Source organism: Carcharhinus amblyrhynchos, chromosome 13 (genome assembly GCF_965287045.1).
Source record: "Carcharhinus amblyrhynchos chromosome 13, sCarAmb.v2.hapA, whole genome shotgun sequence".
Taxonomy (NCBI): Eukaryota; Metazoa; Chordata; class Chondrichthyes; order Carcharhiniformes; family Carcharhinidae; genus Carcharhinus; species Carcharhinus amblyrhynchos.
In genome coordinates, this window is record NC_137336.1 from 57,170,991 (window position 1) to 57,189,491 (window position 18,501).

General features: G+C 44.2%; 2 protein-coding genes across 2 annotated transcripts in view; one reads left to right on the forward strand and one right to left on the reverse strand.

Annotated features, from left to right (window-relative positions):
- The window catches only part of LOC145351930 (lysine-specific demethylase 3B-like), a 119,427-nt gene extending 115,382 nt beyond the window's left edge, over positions 1–4,045 (reverse strand). Inside the window, exon 1 of the mRNA XM_080201723.1 lies at positions 3,730–4,045. Within this exon, the coding sequence (XP_080057849.1) occupies positions 3,730–3,894 (165 nt within the window). The 5' untranslated portion in view covers positions 3,895–4,045. The remainder of the gene's footprint in view (positions 1–3,729) is intronic.
- A 2,752-nt stretch (positions 4,046–6,797) lies between these two features.
- LOC145351931 (receptor expression-enhancing protein 2-like) overlaps positions 6,798–18,501 on the forward strand; it is a 176,644-nt gene continuing 164,940 nt past the window's right edge. The window contains exon 1 of the mRNA XM_080201726.1: positions 6,798–6,815. Within this exon, the coding sequence (XP_080057852.1) occupies positions 6,811–6,815 (5 nt within the window). The 5' untranslated portion in view covers positions 6,798–6,810. The remainder of the gene's footprint in view (positions 6,816–18,501) is intronic.

Consider the following 18,501-nt stretch of genomic DNA (forward strand, 5'->3'; position numbering starts at 1 on the left):
CTTCTGTACACACTTTAGAACTGCACCTTCTCTCCTTTTCTGGAAATGTTGGCATTCTGTGGTGAATCTCGGCTAATGTGTTTTTTTCTGCATTTAGAAAATACCGATAGAAAGTTGCAAAACTGGCAACCCTGAAATGAAGTCTTTGCCAGATTTAAGATCTTGCTGATATTCCGGGGAAAAAAAACTGACCTTAATTCAAAGATTAGGAGACACACGAAATCAAAGGAATAAGTTCCCTCATGATACATATTAAAGTGTTTTCTATCTATCTGAGTTTCTAGCCTTTCTGGAACATCTCCCATCTTTACTGATGCTAACAAAGCTGGGTCTGATAAATTGGTTTTATCTTCAGGTAGGTTTTTCTTACTTGCAGCCTGATGACTCTTCTGCATGGTTAGCTTTTGTAGTTTTTTTTCCTCAATGCCATTCTCTTTACTAAAAATAATGCTCCCAAGTAGAATGCATAGCTAAATATTCTACTTCATTGGGTTCTTCAAGTGTCTTTTGTTCTTTCTGGGGGGAGTTCAACTGTCTCTGCCATATCTGCACTGATTTCATTCAATCCCAAATCATTTTCATTAACTGGCTCGAACATCTGAGAAAAGTTCAGCCATCTTCACTAGTAAGATAAGTAAGGCCACCTCACAGGCTGTGCTGGATTTAAAGAACAGAAGTGCTCGTGAAGCTGTCACACAGAACACAGGAAATGTTAGATGTGCGAAGCAGTTGGTATTCAGCACTCCATAGCAGTGATTACCTGAACAAGCCATAAAGTTTTTTCAATCAGTAAAATCACAAAATTGTTGCAGCACAGGATGCATCCCATCATGTCTACTCCAAACGGGCAACATACCTAGGCCTTTCCCTGGCCTTCTCCCCATAACCCTGCACATTCTTTTTTGATAACTGTCTAATTCACTTCTGAATGCCTCTAGTGAACCTGCCTCCAGATTACCCTCAGGAAAGGCACTCTAGTTCTCAATCACTTACTGCATTAAAAGCCTTTCCTCATGTCACTTTTGCTTCTTATGTCAATTACTTAAAACCTGTGCTCTCTCATTCTTGATCTTTTCACAAGTGGGAAAAGTTTCTCCTTATATGTTCTGTCCAGACTCTTCATGACCTTGAACCCCTCCGTCAAATCTTCTCTTTGCCTTCTCTCCTCCAAGGGAAACAGTCCCAATTTCTCCCATATACCTTCATTATTGAAGTTCCTCATCTCTGGAATCATTTTTATAATTCTTTTCTACATTCTGTATATGTCATCGCATTTTCCTGAAGTGTGACACCAAAAACTGAACACAATACTCAAGCTGAGGCCAAACCAGTGTCTTTTACAAGTTCAATGTAATCTTCTTGTTTTTATCCTTTATACCGCCATTAAAGTGTAGAATACTGCACATTTTAATTAACCACGCTCTCAAACTGTCCCATTCCCTTCAATGACTTATGCCATATACACCCAGGAAATGGAATATACATTTAAGAGGACTTAAAATTCTTGCATGGCACGCTTTTCAAAACAAAAGTCCTGTTTTCAGTCACTGTAGTTTTCAGACAGATGGATTTGAAATATTGTAATGTTTACGCTAAAGTCAGTTGAGTGTATTGGTGAAGTGGATGCTAATGGTTAGTTAAGTGGGGCTCAGGTTTGCCATGGTTAATTCCAACATAAATGAATGAATAAAATTGATGTCATAACAAGTACCTAAAACTGAAACTGACTTGGTGAATTTAACAAGCACAATTCATATTGTCAAACAGCCAGAACAACTATCGAGTCTAATACAAGCTTCAAATCTCTTCTGCTAGGTGTTTATCTATGGTTTTTAATTGACAAATATCCTCAACAGCACACCTTTTCAATTCTAAAATTAAGCAATATTCAACCCTTCGCAAATTTCAACAGGCAGCACTTATTTGTAGATGTTCCAGTTTTACTAGTCTCACTAATGATACCATTACAATAAATCAAAGGAAGTCAAAGAGATAATCAATTCTACTTCTTAACATTTCTGTTCCATTCTTAAACAAGCACAAGGAAACCACATGACTGTTATATATTATTGAAAACCTTGCGACAACATTGCATTCTTCAGCTCACTTTTTATGTATCACTGAGAAAGTCCTTTCTCTGAAATAACCTTTTAGATAAATGATGAGAGTTGTTTCACCTATACTGACAAAAGCTGATCGTATATTTATATGTCTAGGGGTGAACAGTCAGTTTTGACATGAAGTCCCAACATGTGGATCACTGTGAGAATTCTACCTATGCCTATTCTGTGGTAAGCACCTGTTCCACCCAGGCTTGTCCATGAAGGGTGACTGATCTAGATCGTTCACCCTTCCACCAAAAACAAGTTATTAGGAATACACCGACAGCCTGAAGATAAAAACTGTCCAACAATATTTAGATTATACGCTCGGTTCAATCAGATTCTGATCAACATCATGTATTTTCAGCATTCCCCATTTCAGTTTCAAATCTTGAGCAGCATTAAGCTCTTCAAAATTGTGATGATGAGTGGACTCAGTTAAGGTACAGATTAGATATGACTTCATATTCAACAGACTCAAGGACCTGGATGGCCTTCTGTTAGTGTACTTTTCAAAATGAAATGCCTGCACATCAACATTTTAAACCAAATGAGCTTCATTCTGAAATAAGCATGACTAGACAGGTATGTTGATAATGCAATGATCACTGGTTCCTAAAACAAGACACGTGCTGGCAGCAATGAATCTTTTGAAAGTATCTCCATACATACAGACGCCTCACTCATACCCAATGTTACAACTGCTCACAGCAAAAATTTTAAACAGGACAAGTTTTGATTTGCCCATAAGCTCTTCTGAACACAAGCCTGAATGACTGCATAAGTATTGAAATCGAACCATTCCAACTACATAACTGCAAGTATTTCCGTCAAAACTACTCAATGGAATTCCTGCGTTTTGATGTGTTGTTCCACACTTCAGGTCATGGCAAAGAGAAAGATCTGAGCTCACCACAGGAGACCAAAAAAAAACTCTCTGGCCCTTCAACCAGCCACTGTAACCAGACACTTCCTAATCTAGTATTTATCTCCACCCGGATGAGTACATTCTCCTGAATTACTGTCTTAATTTGAAAACAGATCCTTCAGGTGGTGCAACCTCCTAAAATCAAACAAGACACAAACAAAAATAAAAGCACTCTGCAGATAAGCGATGTGCCTTAGCCTTGACGGCTGTGGACACATTTGCAGCGGCAGCTTCTTTGTTGTTTGTTTTAAAGCGAGTGTGAGTTAAACACACGCAAGGGGGGAGGGGGCGCAACGCCAGTGTGCAATGTGTCCTCTTGTCTCTCCCCACCAAACTTCCCCCCCCCAAAAAAAAATAGACTACCTCAAAGTCGAGCAGGAGGGAGGGCTGTTTAGGAGAGGAGGCGGTCACTGCAGGGTGCTGAAACATGTTTGCTTAGAGTGTGCACTAAGTGCAAGAGACCCATTGCCCGGATTATCTTCAACAATGAAGACAGGAGGGGACAATGTGTTTCTTCCTATCCAAATGTGAATGGCGGCGGCCTCGCCGTTTTACTTCACCCCCTTGAACTCTTCCCTTTTACCTCAATTGAAGCTGCCCCCCCCCTCCCCCTTGCCTCCCCTCAAGGCCTGGAATCCGCTTCCCCGCCATCTCGGCCGCAATTCCCTCCCCCCCCCCCTCGTCCAGCCCAGTACTCACCGTTAGTGAGGGTGCCAGGATGACGGCCCGGATCAGGCCAGCGTGCCAGTCCCGCTCCCGGAGAGAGACGGACGGCTGCTGGCCAGGCCGAGCGGCCCCACAAGCGGCGTCCCCGAAGAGGCAGAGCAACCGTTTTCCGATCAGCTCGGTTCCCGACGCCGCCATGGAGTGGGAAGGAGGGTGGAAGGGAGGGTGTGTTGGGAGGGGGGGGGGCAGAGGAGGAAGGAAATCCGAAGGGAAGTTTGTTCTTTTTCTCACAGGCAACGGTCGATCTCCGAGACGGAATCACAACGATTCCGCCATTACACTTTCTGCACCGCCACTGCAGCCGAACCCCACCAAAACTACCGGGGTAGCGCCGCCAGCTGGCCGGAGGACCAGCGCAGGAGAAGTCGACAGCGCCTCCTGGCGCACCGGAGGGCCATAGGTGGCGACAGCGCCATCTGCAGTACCGGAGGGCCAGAATTCGACCCCAGCCTGCAGCAACAGCACCATCAGGCTGGGGCAGCGCGGCAACTACACGTCCACCCAGCTATGTGTAGTACATCAACAGCTTGCATTTGTATAGCGCTTTTAATGTCTTAAAATGTCCCGAGGTGCGTTAGCAAAATACAATTTGACACATAGCTAAAAACCGAATGTTGGAATTCTCACATAGAAGGACTGAGGAAATATTACAGAACTGAGTCATAGAATCGCGATGTGGAGATGCCGGCGTTGGACTGGGGGTAAACACAGGACGAAGTCTCACAACACCAGGTTAAAGTCCAACAGGTTTATTTGGTAGCAAACACCACTCGCTTTCGGGGCTCTGCCCTTCGTCAGGTGAGTGGGAGTTCTGACCACAAATAGTGCATATAAAGGCACACACAGTTTACAAAATACTGATTAGAATGTGAGTCTTTACAGCTAATCAAGTCTTAAAGGTACAGACAATGTGAGTGGAGATAGCATTAAGTATAGATTAAAGAGATGTGTATTGTCTCCAGACAGGACAATGTGAGATGTTGCTAGGCCAGGCAAGCCATGGGGGTTACAGATAGTGTGACATGAGCCCAAGATCCTGGTTAAGATCACTCTTGTGTGTGGAACTTAGCTATCAGTCTCTGCTCAGCGACTCCATGCTGTTGTATGTCATGAAGACCGCCTTGGAGAACGCTTACCCGAAGATCAGAGGCCAAATGCCAGTGACCGCCGAAGTGTTCGCCAACAGGAAGAGAACAGTCTTGTCTGGTGATTGTCGAGCGGTGTTCATTCATCTGTTGTCGTAGAGTCTGCATGGTCTCCCCAATGTACCATGCCTCAGGACATCCTTCCTTGCAGCGTATCAGGCAGACAACGTTGGCCAAGTTGCAAGAGCATGTACTGTGTGCCAGGTGGATGGTGTTCTCACATGAGATGATGGTATCTGTGTCGATGATCCAGCATGTCTTGCAGAGGTTGCTGCAGCAGGGTTGTGTGGTGTCGTGGTCACTGTTCTCCTGAAGGCTAGGTAGTTTGCTGCGGACAATGGTCTGTTTGAGGTTATGCGGTTGTTTGAAGGGAAGAAGTGGGGGTGTGGAGATGGCCTTGGCGAGATGTTCATCTTCATCAATGACATGTTGAAAACTCCAGAAAAGATATTGTAGCTTCTCCGCTCCGGGAAAGTACTGGACGACGAAGGATACTCTGCCCACCATGTCCTGTGTTTGTCTTCTGTGGAGCTCGGTGCGGTTTTTCGCTGTGGCATGTCAGAACTGTCAATCGATGAGTCGAGCACCATATCCTGTCCTTGTGAAGGCATCTTTCAGCAACTGGAGGTGTCTGTTGCAATTCTCCTTATCTGAGCAGACCCTGTGTATACGGAGGCTTGTCTGTAGGGGATGAATTCTTTAACGTGTTTAGGGTGGAAGCTGGACAAGTGGAGCATTGTGAGGTTATCTGTGGGCTTGTGGTACAGTGAGGTGCTGAGGTGACCATCCTTAATGGAGATGCGTATGTCCAAGAATACAGCTGATTCCAGAGAGTAGTCCATGGTGAGTCTGATGGTGGGATGGAACTTGTTGCTGTCATCATATAGCTGTTTCAGTGATTGTTCACCATGAGTCCAAAGGAAGAAAATTCATCGATGACTCTAGTGTATAGCATCGGTTGAAGGTCCTGTGCAGTGAAGAAGTCTTGTTCGAGCCTGTGCATGAAGATGTTGGCATATTGAGGTGCGAATTTGGTCCCCATGGCTGTTCCACATGTCTGGATGAAGAACTGGTTGTTGAAGGTGAAGACATGGTGGTCCAGGATGAAGCGGATGAGTTGTAAAATTGCATCTGGAAACTGGCAGTTGTCGGCATTGAGTACTGAGGCAATTGCAGCAATGCCATCGCTATGGGGGATGCTGGTGTAGAGTGCCAAGACATCCATTGTGACGAGACGTGCTCCTGGTTCAACTGCTCCGTGTGTGCTGAGTTTCTGTAGGAAGCCCGAAGTGTCGCAACAAAAGCTGGTGGTTCTTTGTACAGTGGGTTTCAGGATTCCCTCAACATAGCCGGGGAGGTTCTCGCACAGGGTCCCATTACCCCATACGATGGGTTGGCCAGGTGTATTTGCCTTGTGTATCTTTGGGAGGCTGTAGAATCTCCAACGCGGGGAGTACGTGGGATGAGAGCATGGAGAGTGCTCTGAAAGCCCAGATCAAAGGTCTTGATCAGAGTGTTGAGTTGATGGGTGTGTTCTTTGGTCGAATCTGCGCGTAACCCTAGAATCCCTACAGTGCAGAAGGAGGGCATTTGGCCCATCATATCTGTACTGACAACAAACCCACCCAGGCCCTATCCCCGTATTTACCCTGCTAATCCTCCTGACACTAAGTGACAATTTAGCATAGCCAACCAACCTAACCTGCACATCTTTGGAGTGTGGGAGGAAACTGGAGCACCTGAAGGAAACCCATGCATACACAAGGAGAATGTGCAAACTCCACAAAGACAGTCTGACTGAAATGTCAACTCTGTTTATCTCTCCACAGGTGCTTCCTGACCTTCTGAAAAACTCCAGCATTTTCTATCTTTATGCTACATTTACAACAGGTGACCAAAAGGCTGATAAATGAGGTAAGTTAAAGGAGAGAAGAGAGGTTTTGGGAGGACATTTCAGAGCTTCAGATTTAGCCAGTAGCAGAGTGAAGGGAGTCATGGATGTGTAAGGGGCAAGAATTCGAAGATCACAGAGATCTCGGAGGGGGAGGTTTTGGTGATGTAAGGCCTTACAGGAATTTTGAAGACTAGAATTTTAAAATTGAGGTGTTGCCGAGCCAGTCGAGGTGCTAGTGTGGATGAGCAAGCTCAGGGATAGTAAGTGGACACAGCATGGTGTGAGTTTAGGGTAACAATGCATCCCAGTTTCTACCAACGGACTTCAGATGAGGAACTATATCCCTAGATAAGCAATGTCACTGGCTCATGAAACTCATTCTAGTTTAGTAAACTTTAGTTGCTCCTGTTGGAATATGTCTAATGCAAAAATGTGGTACAGCAATAGTGTATGTAATTCAAGACAGTTTAAATGCATTTCATAAAATGATTCAAGAATAATAATGTCTGTCAGAGAGAAAAATCCAGAATACTTCTATTATCATTATTACCCTGTCCACTATAGCCGAGATGGTACAGAACTACTTTCTACATTCTGTGCTCTCGTTTCCTTCGCTATGAACGATATGTTTTGTATGTATAGCGCGCAGGGAACAATACTTTTCACTGTATGCTGATACATGTGACAATAATAATCAGTCAATCCATCAACTGCTTTAGTTGCCAGAGCAATGAGACTGACTGAATATTGTATGATGTAGAATACAAGCAAGATTCAAGATCTGGTGTAAACTGAAAATGGTGTTGTCAAGAAATATAATTCCTGCTTTAACCAACAGCTACATAAGTATATTCCAAATTTACAACAAACTAGAATGAAAACAACTGTGTTTTGTTTAATGCGCCAGTCAATATTTTACATTTCAAGTGAAGGTAGGACACAAAGGTGGCACAGTAATTAACATTGCTGTCTCACAGTGACAGGGACCTGGGTTTGATTCCCAGCTTGGGTCACTGTCTATGTGAAGTTTTCATGTTCTCCCCATGTTTGCATGTGTTTCCTGTGGGTGCTCCCACAGTCCGAAAGACATGCTGGTTAGGTGCATTGGGCATGCTAAATTCTCCTTCAGTGTACCCAAACAGGTGCTGGTACATGGCGACTAGGGGATTTTCACAGTAACTTCACTGCAGTGTTAATGTAAGCCTACTTCTGACACTGACAAATAAACTTTAAACATTGAGCTGTTCCTACAGAACATGCACGCTCAAGTTCTGTTACTAATCCTTTTCTGAAAGCTGATTCAACATAGGCTGGTCACGTAGACAGTAGGTACAAAAATTGTCACATTTGTAAGTGCAATTGTGTTATTTAGAAACAATGTCTGAATATTCTTTAATAGTGTGACAGTATTCACAGTAATTATGAGTACATTTGTTTTGCTTTTGTACACAAGAGTTCAAGAAATAGAAGCAGGAGTAGGCCACCAAGCCCTTCAAGCCTGCCTCACCATTCAATACATTCATGACTGAGAACCTAGTTGGCCCTGGTCTTTTTCTGTGCCATTTCTCCATAGCCCTCTATCTACTTACCACAGATCTATCAAATATTTATCCACCGCCACTTTAAATACTTCTAATGATCCAACCTTCACTACCCTTTGGGGCAGAGAATTCCAGGGATTCACCACCCTCGACGAGAAGAAATTTCTATGCAGCTCAGTTTTAAGTGACCGGCCCTTTATCTTGTAGCTATGTCCCTCTGTTCATGACTCTCTCACAAGTGAAAACATCTCATCATCTATGCTGGCAAGTCCCCTCAAGATCTTACATGTTTGAATAAGGTCACTCCTAACTCTGCTAAACTTTACAGACCCAGACAATTTAGTCTTTGTTGATTGGAGAATCCTCTCCCCCCAGGAATTAACCTGGTGAACCTCTTTTTACTACCTCCAAATTTACATTATCCTTTCTAAGTTAAGGGGACCAAACTAAGCATTATTCCAGATGAGGTCTCACCAACATCTTATACAATTGCAACAAAACCTCCCTATTTTTAAACTCCAACCCCTTTGCAGTAAAGACCAAAATGCCATTTGCCTTCTTAACTACTTAATTGTAGTTGAAGTTGCTTGCCAATTTTTTGTGATTCAGGCATGAGAACGCATAGATCCCTCTGCACTTCACTCACCTGCAGTCTCTCTCTATTTAGATAATAATCTACCTTCTGGTTCTTCTGACCAAATTGCATGATCTCACACTTCCTCACATTAAACTCCGTTTGCCGGGTTTTTGCCCAGTCTATATCTATCTATATCCCATTGTAGAATCACAATATCCTCATCACAGCCTGCACTTCCACCTATCTTAGTATCATGGGCAAATTTGGAAACCTTATGTTCTGTTCTTTCCTCCAGGTCATTAATGTAAATAGTGAACAAATGTAGGTCAAAAACTGATTCCTGTGGTACTCCAATAATTACATCTTTCCATTCTGAAAAGGACTCATTTATTCCAACTCTCTGTTTTCTATTTGGCAACCAGTTTTCAATCCAAGCTAACACACTTCCCCAGTTCCATGGGCTTTTACTTTTACTTCATGCACCAGCTTCTTATGTGACACCTTGTCAAATGCTATTTGGAAATCTAAATATATGACATCTACAGGTTCCCCTCTATCTGTTCTCTCTGTTACATCCTCAAAGAATTCGAGCAAATGTGTCAAATATGATTTATCTTTCATAAAACCATGTTGACTAGATTTCATTATATAGAGCTTTCCTAAATAATTAGCTATTTCCTCTTTGATTATTGACTCCAGCATCTTCCCACTAATAGATGTTAAACTATACAGTTCGCTGCTTTCTGCCTTTCTCCCTTTTTGAACAAGATTGTCACATTGGCTGTTTTCCAAACCTCTGGTACCCTTCCAGAATTCAGTGAGTTAAAAAAATTTCAACCACTGGTTCCACTATTTCTGCAGTCACTTCCATTAAAACCCTAGTGCGCAGTTCATTGGGTCTTGGCGACTTGTCTGCCTTTAGCCCCTTGAGTATCTCTAACACTCTATTCCTTGTGATTGGGATTATTTTGAATTCTACCATGTTATTGAAGATTAGCCCATCTGATAATTTAGGGATATTTGCAATGTCTTTCAGTGAAGACTGATACAACAAAATTATTTAGCATTTCTGCCATTTCTTTGTTTGCTGTTATCAATTTGCCCGCCTTGTTCAGTAGAGGTCCTACATTTACCTTAGCCACCTGCTTCCTATTTATATACCCATAGAAACTCTTACTGTTTGTTTTAATGCTGCATGCAGGTTTTCTCTCAGAATTAATTCTCTCCCTTCTTATGAGCTTTATAGCTTTTTGCTGCTGGATCCTAAAAATTCCCAATCCTCTGGTCTACCACTAACCTTTTCCACTTTGTATACCCTACTTTTCAATTTAACATTATTCTTGACCTCCTTTGTTAACCATGGATTTTGCCTCTTTCTTGTGGAATCCCTCAGCTCCTGCTGACGATTTTGGACCAACTGCTTGAATACCTGTCACTGCTCAACTACTGACCTGTACTTTACCTTGTTTAACCAGTTCACTTTAGATAACCCCTCCTTCATACCAGTATAATTGCTCTTATTTAAATTGAAGACACTGGTTATGGACCTTTGACATTCACCCTCAAACTGTCTCTTGAATTCTATTGTATTGTTGTCACTACCCCCTACTGTATCCTTAACCGCAAATTCCCTTATTAATCCTTCCTCATTACACAAAACCAAATCTAAAGTAGCCCAATCCTGGGTAGATTCCACAATGTACTTCTCTAAAAAACAACCCTCGATGCATTCCAAATTTTTCTTTTATGCTGCTCTGGTTTGTCCAATCATTATGCAGATTAAAATCTCCTGTGATAATTGCAGTTCCCTTCGACCATGCCCTTGATATCCTCCCATTTATGCTTTGCCTTCTTCAGAGATCATGGTTTGGGCGTCTGTATAGAGTGTATAGGCTGCATGTATATGTACACCGGTTATGTAGATGGCAAGTAACTGTTGCCCCGCTATGGTGCATAACCTACTTTTTCATTGAAGCTACTTTGCTGAATCCATCTGTCCCTAGAGTCAGTTTATAAAGCTTTGAGAGAGCTCAAGTTTATGGAGATTGGAAGATGAGAGGCTGGCCAAGAGCTTATAGGACCAGTCAAGTTTAGAGGTTACAGAGGCATGGACAAGAATTAGACATGCTGAGGCAGGGGCAGAGCAGGATCACAAACAGCCTTAGCGATCAAGCAGATAGAGGATCAGGAGCTCACCTCAGGTTCAGATAAGGCATCAAGGTTGCAAATAGCTTGCTTCAGTCTCAAACAGCACCCAGGAAAAAGAATGGAGTCAGTGGCCAGGGAGTGGAATTTGAGGTGGGAACTGAAGACAATGGCTCATCTCTGCAACATTTATTGGAGGAAATTTCTACTCACCTAGCAGTGCAGACTACAACTGGATAAATATAAATGGAACCAGGTGTGGACAGTTGGAATACAGGGAAGAGGAGTTGGAAGATGATTGTGTGATCAAGGATGGCAAAGGTTCCAGACATTCTGAGAAAGATGGCTGATGGTCATGGCTTTGATAAGGGTTTTTTCATTGGTGTGGCAGAGGTAGAGACCTGATTCAAGGGATTTAAACTTGGAATTGCGGGAATGATGGGCACAGATTTGGGAGACATGTTCAATGATTTTAGCAGGAGAAGGCGGTTTTGCAAGAATGTTAGGGCCATGGACAAAATTCTTTCCAACTTCTGTTTGCTGTGTACAGCTAGCTTAGCTTGTTGCACTGTGTGGGCCCTTTACGACTGACCACACATGCCACATCTTAAAGGGAACATTACTTGTTCCTTGCATGGCATATTGCTGCAAAGCTGTGTTGTTTAATGGAAATTTTGGTCGAGGTGATTAAATTGAAGAGGGCAGATTTGAAGGAGAAGGGTCTGAAGTTGGTTTATAATTACAATCTCGCCCATAGAACTGAAAAATGTGTACCCCTGGCAACAAACAAATTTGACCTTTGCCGTACTTGATCACACAATCATCTTCCAACTCTTCTTCCCTGCATTCCAACTGGCCACACCTGGTTCCATTTATATTTATCCAGTTGTAATCTGCACTGCTAGGGGAGTAGAAATTTCTTCCAATAAATGTTGCAATATGCTTGGAGGTTTGAATGGAATTGGGGTTGAGGAGTCTGATGTGGAGCATTAAACACTGCAAAGACCATTGGACCGAAAGGCCTATTTCTGCTCCTCTTTCTAATGTAATATGCCAATGACTGAAAGACTCATATCACTTCACCATCAGCAGTCCTGACTGCCCTGCATCAGTGTCGGATTGCTGGTTCACCATTGCACAAGGCACTAAGTCTGACATCAGTCACCTCCTTTGTGATATTTGAAGTGAGTCAATGGAGTCTATGAGATCAATTGAAAGGGAAGATGAAACATGTTTTTATTTGTGTCTTGGAAACCTGGCTTCAAAGTGAGAGGCAAGTTCTGAAAAAAATGTTCTTGGGCTCTAGTCGTGCTGATTTATTGCCCATTCCTGGATGCCCAAGAAAGGTGGCAGTGAACCACCTTCTTCAACTCATTTTTTGTCGTGGTTTCATACTTAGCGTGGCTTGCTGAGCCACTTTCAAAGATAGTTTAAAGAAAAACCACTTTTCTGTGGGCTTGGAGTCACAAATAGGTCAGACCCAATAAAAACTGCAGTTTTCCTTCCTAAATGATCTTAATGAACCCATTAGGTTTAAACAATAATCCAACAGCTTCAAGGTCACTTTCTTATCCCAGATTTATTTGGAGCTGAATTCAAATACTCAAACTCACGTTGTATGGATGATTAGTCCAGACCTCTAGTTACTAGTTACACATGCACTGCTGTAACCCGGTAAGTAACGTAATGGTTATATTAAAATTTCAATAGTGGCAGAAGCAAAAAGAATTGAACATTTAATAAGAAAAGGAACACCAAACATGTACTTCCCTGCTTATTTAGTTAAAACAAAGGACAGGTGGGGAAATAAATCCATAGTTCCCAGGATGATGGAAGAGATAGTGAGTAAGATGAAGCAGATAAAGGGTGCATATGGCAGATATCAGGTGGATAATACAATTGAGAATCGGGCTTAATATAGAAGCTTCAACTTTCCAATTAAACTATGTCCAGTATATCAGGAGATATAAGTCCATAATATACCCAGCATTTCTTCACATATAGGTAGAGGATTAAAAAAAACACATGATAAAAGGCAGTCCATGTTGCAAAGGCAGGCCAGAAGGTTTGGAAATTTTTAGAGACCAGCAACAGATAAGTAAAACAAAATGAACATGGAAATAGATTGCGAGCAAACTAGCAAGAAGTAGCCTACTCCTGCATCTAATTCCTATGTATGTATGTTTTAAAACAAACTATATGAACTTTTGCAGGAATAGAAAAAGGAAGAGAGTAGCTAAAGTACACACTGGCCCCTTAGAGGACCCCCCCCCATCCCCAGGAGCCCATCACTGATACTACTGACCCTACCCTCTGAGACAAATTTCCCCCATTCCCTTCCCCGGACATCCGGACATTCTGTTTTCCCTCCCCTTCTTCGAACATACGGAGCCCCCCCCCCCCAACCTTCATCAAGCAGTCTTTCTCCCTCCCACTCCCCGCACTTTTCCGCTCCTTCCCTGAGTGCTCTCTTAACCCATTCCCTGGACACTCTCTTAACCCCTCCCCTAGACTCTTCTCTCCCTCCTGCTCTTTCCACGGACATTCCTTCCCCACCATTGCCCCTCAGCTAAGCCTGCCTCCTGGATCCAGTATTGGTGCAGCTTCTACTGCAGGCATTCGATGTGAGTGACGATCTGTGAGGTCCCCAAGGAGGTCAAATCAGCATCTTACTAACGTCAAAATTGTGGAAGAGGTGAAGCTGACCAAGTATATGCCATTTATACACAGCTACAAAACTGAGGGTTCCGAACATTCACTGATGAGAAACATGGGATGGAATCCTCCCACCTGGAACATAGTCTTGTGGCAGGGATCAGGAGCGTGGGGTGCTGCACAGATTGGTGGGAAAACATGCCAAATCTTCCAGCCCCAACCTCATTAATTATGAAACCATATTCTGTGGCAGGCAGGCCTGATCACATGTAGTCTGCCATCCTACCTGTGTGCCACATTGAATAGGCAGACCTTCAGCTGCATCCCATAGCAAGGTGGGAATGAATTTAATGCAGGCCCCAGTGGATTTTCCAATCCGCAGGAGTTCTGCAGCCCTATTCCCCACCATGGACAGGAGACTCATTGAAACAGCAGAATCCTGATTCTGTTAGGCATCCAACATTTTTAGGCGTTCTTAGCATTTAACTTACAAGGGTTGTTTGCAGGGAAAAAAATAATCAGGGACAAGATAAGGATTTAGAACAAGGGCTCCCAAGTTAGGAGTTTCTGCTTCTGATCCACACAAAGGACTCATGCCATAAACAGCCTGGAAAACTGAAGAGGAAGCTATTGCGCAAAATAAGGCTATCATATAGTTGGCTTAGAGACCAATCGTGGTAGTGCTGGGGTTTGGATGGAGATGCAGGGAGCTTGGCTTGGCCGGGACAATTTTGGAGGGCATAATTAGGTAGGATCCTGCCTAACACAGCCTGGGTTTTAACTGCAACTTTACAATTCCACTTTGTCCCACCAAATGCTGCCCTCCCTCTCACCAGCTGGTGGTGCATTTCTAGTCAATCTGCAGCATGCCCTGTGAAATATTTTATCTTTGCTAAAAAAAAGGTTTTCTACTGAAATTTTAAGATTTTCACATTCTTCACCATAATTTTTTCCAGACGGAGGAGAATGGAAGGGACATTTGGATTTTGAACAGACCAACCGGTTTGCCCAAAAGCTGCATTAACTGTCACCTCTGCACCCGTAAGCCCTATCCTCATTTATGGAAATACTCTGTTTACTCAGGAAGTTTTTCAGGAACACTGTTTAATCCTCCTGCATGACCCCGATCCTCACTTCCCAGTTCACAAGGAAGTTCCCAGTTACAGCATCCACTTGTTTTTTTTAAATATTTTTTGCATCTGGAAGTCAATTCAATCCATTGATCGCGCCCTATGTTATACAAATCTGATTATTGTTAATCATTGTCCTTTGCAATGTAAAATTAGGTTTCTGGCAAAAATTGAACTGCTTGGGAAATATTTAAATATTGGTGCCAAGTAAATTGCATGGGCTGACTCCAAGGACCTTTAAGAATGGTAAACGGGAGAAAATTCTGGGCTACCCAACTCCATTCCCAGCACCCATAATTTTCACGAATGCAGGTGGTCAGCCTGCACCCTGCACTCCTGACCTGGTCAGCTCCATTGCAGGGCTAGGCATCTCCTAGCTCCTCACCATTTTCTTGTGAATGGGCCAGTTTTTTCATGGCCTTGTTATTCACAGCTGCTCAGAGGGACGTCCTGATACCACCCCTCCACCTCACCTGGTGAAATAAGAGACCGATAAGTAATGGGGGGGGGGGTGGGGGGTGGGTAAGAGGTGGGCCCACAATGCACCGCGTTTTATGAGCCCTGCCAAAGATATGTTCACACTGACTGTAAATGTAACTAAGACGGTGTATGGGGTGTCAGGGAGGGGTAGTACCTGTGGTGGGTGAACATGTCATGTCTTTTTCAGTTTGGTTTGTCCACCCTTTGTCCCCACCTGGTACTCAGCTCTCACCTGTGTCTCCCCGTAGCTGTTTGCGTGCAACGGCGGCCACACCCTGGACAACGGCTGCGATAAACCGGCTAAACCAGGTGAGGGTAGCCGACAGGTCTCAACCCTCGGTGAGATAGGGAGATGTCTATCCCAGCATGTGAAGACAGATTCTGGCGGATTGAGCAGACAAGATCAATGGAAGGTCCAACAGGCAAGAAGGCTGTCTCTGCAAGCATTGTGGAACGTGAAGAGCAGGACAAGATACAGAAGATATCCCAGTCATCCACTGCGCCTAGTCCCACCTCCAGCCGTCTTGACTCTTGTCTTGCCACTGGATTTAGATGGGAATTGGGAAGAGAGAGTGAGGCTGACGCTGCGCAACTCTCCCTCACTTTAATCCAAATCAAGCGCTAGTCTCGACACCATCTTCATCATCATCATCGTCCTGTTCAACCTTTGAAGTCCTGTGGCGATGGGCGAGTGACGAAGTAGCAGGTGTGGATACACTGGGAGCTGTAGTGACGGACCTGCACACAGGCAGCTCAGGTCTAATGGTCATTTTCCGCTGACCAAAGCAGCAGTGAAACTTGGCATCTACCTGGGTGACTGAGCAGTCCTCTTCAGGAATGCACTGCTCACCTCCATAGAATGAGGAAGGGGCTAGAAGAGGCGCCCTAAACATTGCCTGCTTCATTACACCCTGGCCAGTTTACTGCGGCTGGTGGGGATCCCATTTTGTAGTCGAACAAACAAAATAAAACACAAGGTGACATCGCTCACCATTGGTACTTGGAATGTGCGCACAATTTTGGAAACCCTACAGCAGACAGACCAGAGAGAAGGACAGCCTTAGTTGCCAGTGAGGTTGCAAGGTACAACATTGACATTGCAGCCCTGAGCGAAACTCGTCTTGCCAACGTATGTCAGTTGACTGAAACTGGAGGTGGATACACCTTCTTTTGGAGCGGTCGCGGTAGCGATGAGCGTCGTGATGCTGGAGTTGGATTCGCCATCAGGAGTCACCTTGTTTGGAAACTTGCTAGTCTACCCAAGAGTGTGAACGACCGGCTTATGACATTACAGCTTCTGCTACAGAACAGAAGTCAAGCCACCCTGATCAGCGCCTATGCCCCCACAGTGAACAACCCAGACGAGATGAAAGACATGTTCTACAAAGAACTAGACACCCTACTATCAATACTACTGACAAGCTGATCTTGCTTGGTGATTTCAATGCAAGAGCAGGGTGTGACTCTCTGTAATCTGGCAGGGAGTCATTGGGAGGCATGGAGTGGGCAAGTGTAACAGTAACGGCCCACTCTTAATGGAGACCTGTGCAGCACATGACCTCCTCATCACCAACACAACCTTCCATCTGCCTGCCCGTAACAAGACCCCCTGGATGCACCCCCATTCTAAGCATTAGCATCTTATCGACTATGTCATTGTCAGGAGAAAAGACAGACAAGATGTCAGAGTGACCAAGGCCATGTGTGGTGCTGACTGCTGGGCAGATCACAGGCTCATTGTCTCCAAAATGAGGCTCTGCATCAGACCCAAGAGGCAACCACAAGGAAGCAAGGTTATGAAAAGAATCAATGCAGCCAAGCTAAAGAACCCCAGTGTAGTTTTAGCACTGGCTGAAGACTGAGAAATCAAACTTCCTGACCTACACCTCGCAGGCAGTGCTGTGGACGACTGGGAATGCTTCAGGGATGTTGTCCATACATTTGCACTGAAGATGTTAGTGCCCTCTACCCGTAAGCAACATGAATGGTTCGATGAGAATGATGAGGAGATACAAGCTCTGCTTGTTGAAAAGTACCGTCTTCATCTGGCCTGTCAGAACAACCCATCATCAGCTGCCAAGAAAAATGGTTTTACTAGTGCTCCCAGGACAGTCCAGAATAAACTGTGTAAAATGCAGGATGCCTGGCTGAGCACCAAGGCAGATAAAATACAGGGATACACTGACAGAAATGACTTGAAATGGTTCCATGAAACCCTCAACACTCTCTACGGAACTCAATCTCTTGGGAGTTCCCCCCTCTTGAGTACATGTGGTATAACTCTCATTACAGAGAGGCTTCAGATCCTGCAGGGATGGGCTGAACACTTTGAAGGCGTCCTCAACTGACCGTCATCTATTAACAATGAGGCAATAGACTGGATTCCCCAGGCTGATATCAACAGCGCCAAGGATGACCCACCGGTAGCAGCTGAATTCACAAAAGCTGTCAGCCAGCTATCCAGTGGCAAAGCCCCAGGGGCAGATGCCATACCTGCAGAGATCTACAAAGCTGCTGGTCCTGTACTTATCGAGAAGCTCACTGAGTTATTCAGGTCCTTTTGGACGCAAGGATCCATTCCTCAGGAACTTTAAGATGCTTCCATTGTACACCTCTACAAGAAGAAGGGCAATCGGCAAGTATGAGACAACCACCGAAGAATCTTGCTTCTCTCCATCACAGGAAAAGCTCTTGCAAGAGTCCTGCTAAATCATCTGGTCACTCATCTGGAGCTGGGCCTGCTTCCAGACTCACAGTGTGGCTTCCACAAAGGTCATGGGACTACTGACATGATTTTTGCCGCGCGCCAACTTCAGGAGAAGTGTCAGGAGCAGAATCACGAGCTCTACACAACCTTTGTTAACCTCACGAAAGCTTTTGACACTGTAAGCCGACAAGGCCTGTGGAGGATCATGTCAAAGTTCGGCTGCTCCCCCCCAAATTCATTCAAATGGTATGCCAGTTCCATAATTGCATGATGGCTAGAGTACTGGATGGCGGAGAATCCTCTGAGGCATTCCCAGTCACCAATGACATCAAACAGGGCTGTGTGCTCACACTAACACTGTTCATCATGATGTTTACTGCCTTCCAGGACAGTGTTGCTGGAATCAGCCTCATGTACAGAGTGGATGGGAAGCTCTTCAACCTGAGGAGACTTCAAGCTATTACCAAAGTG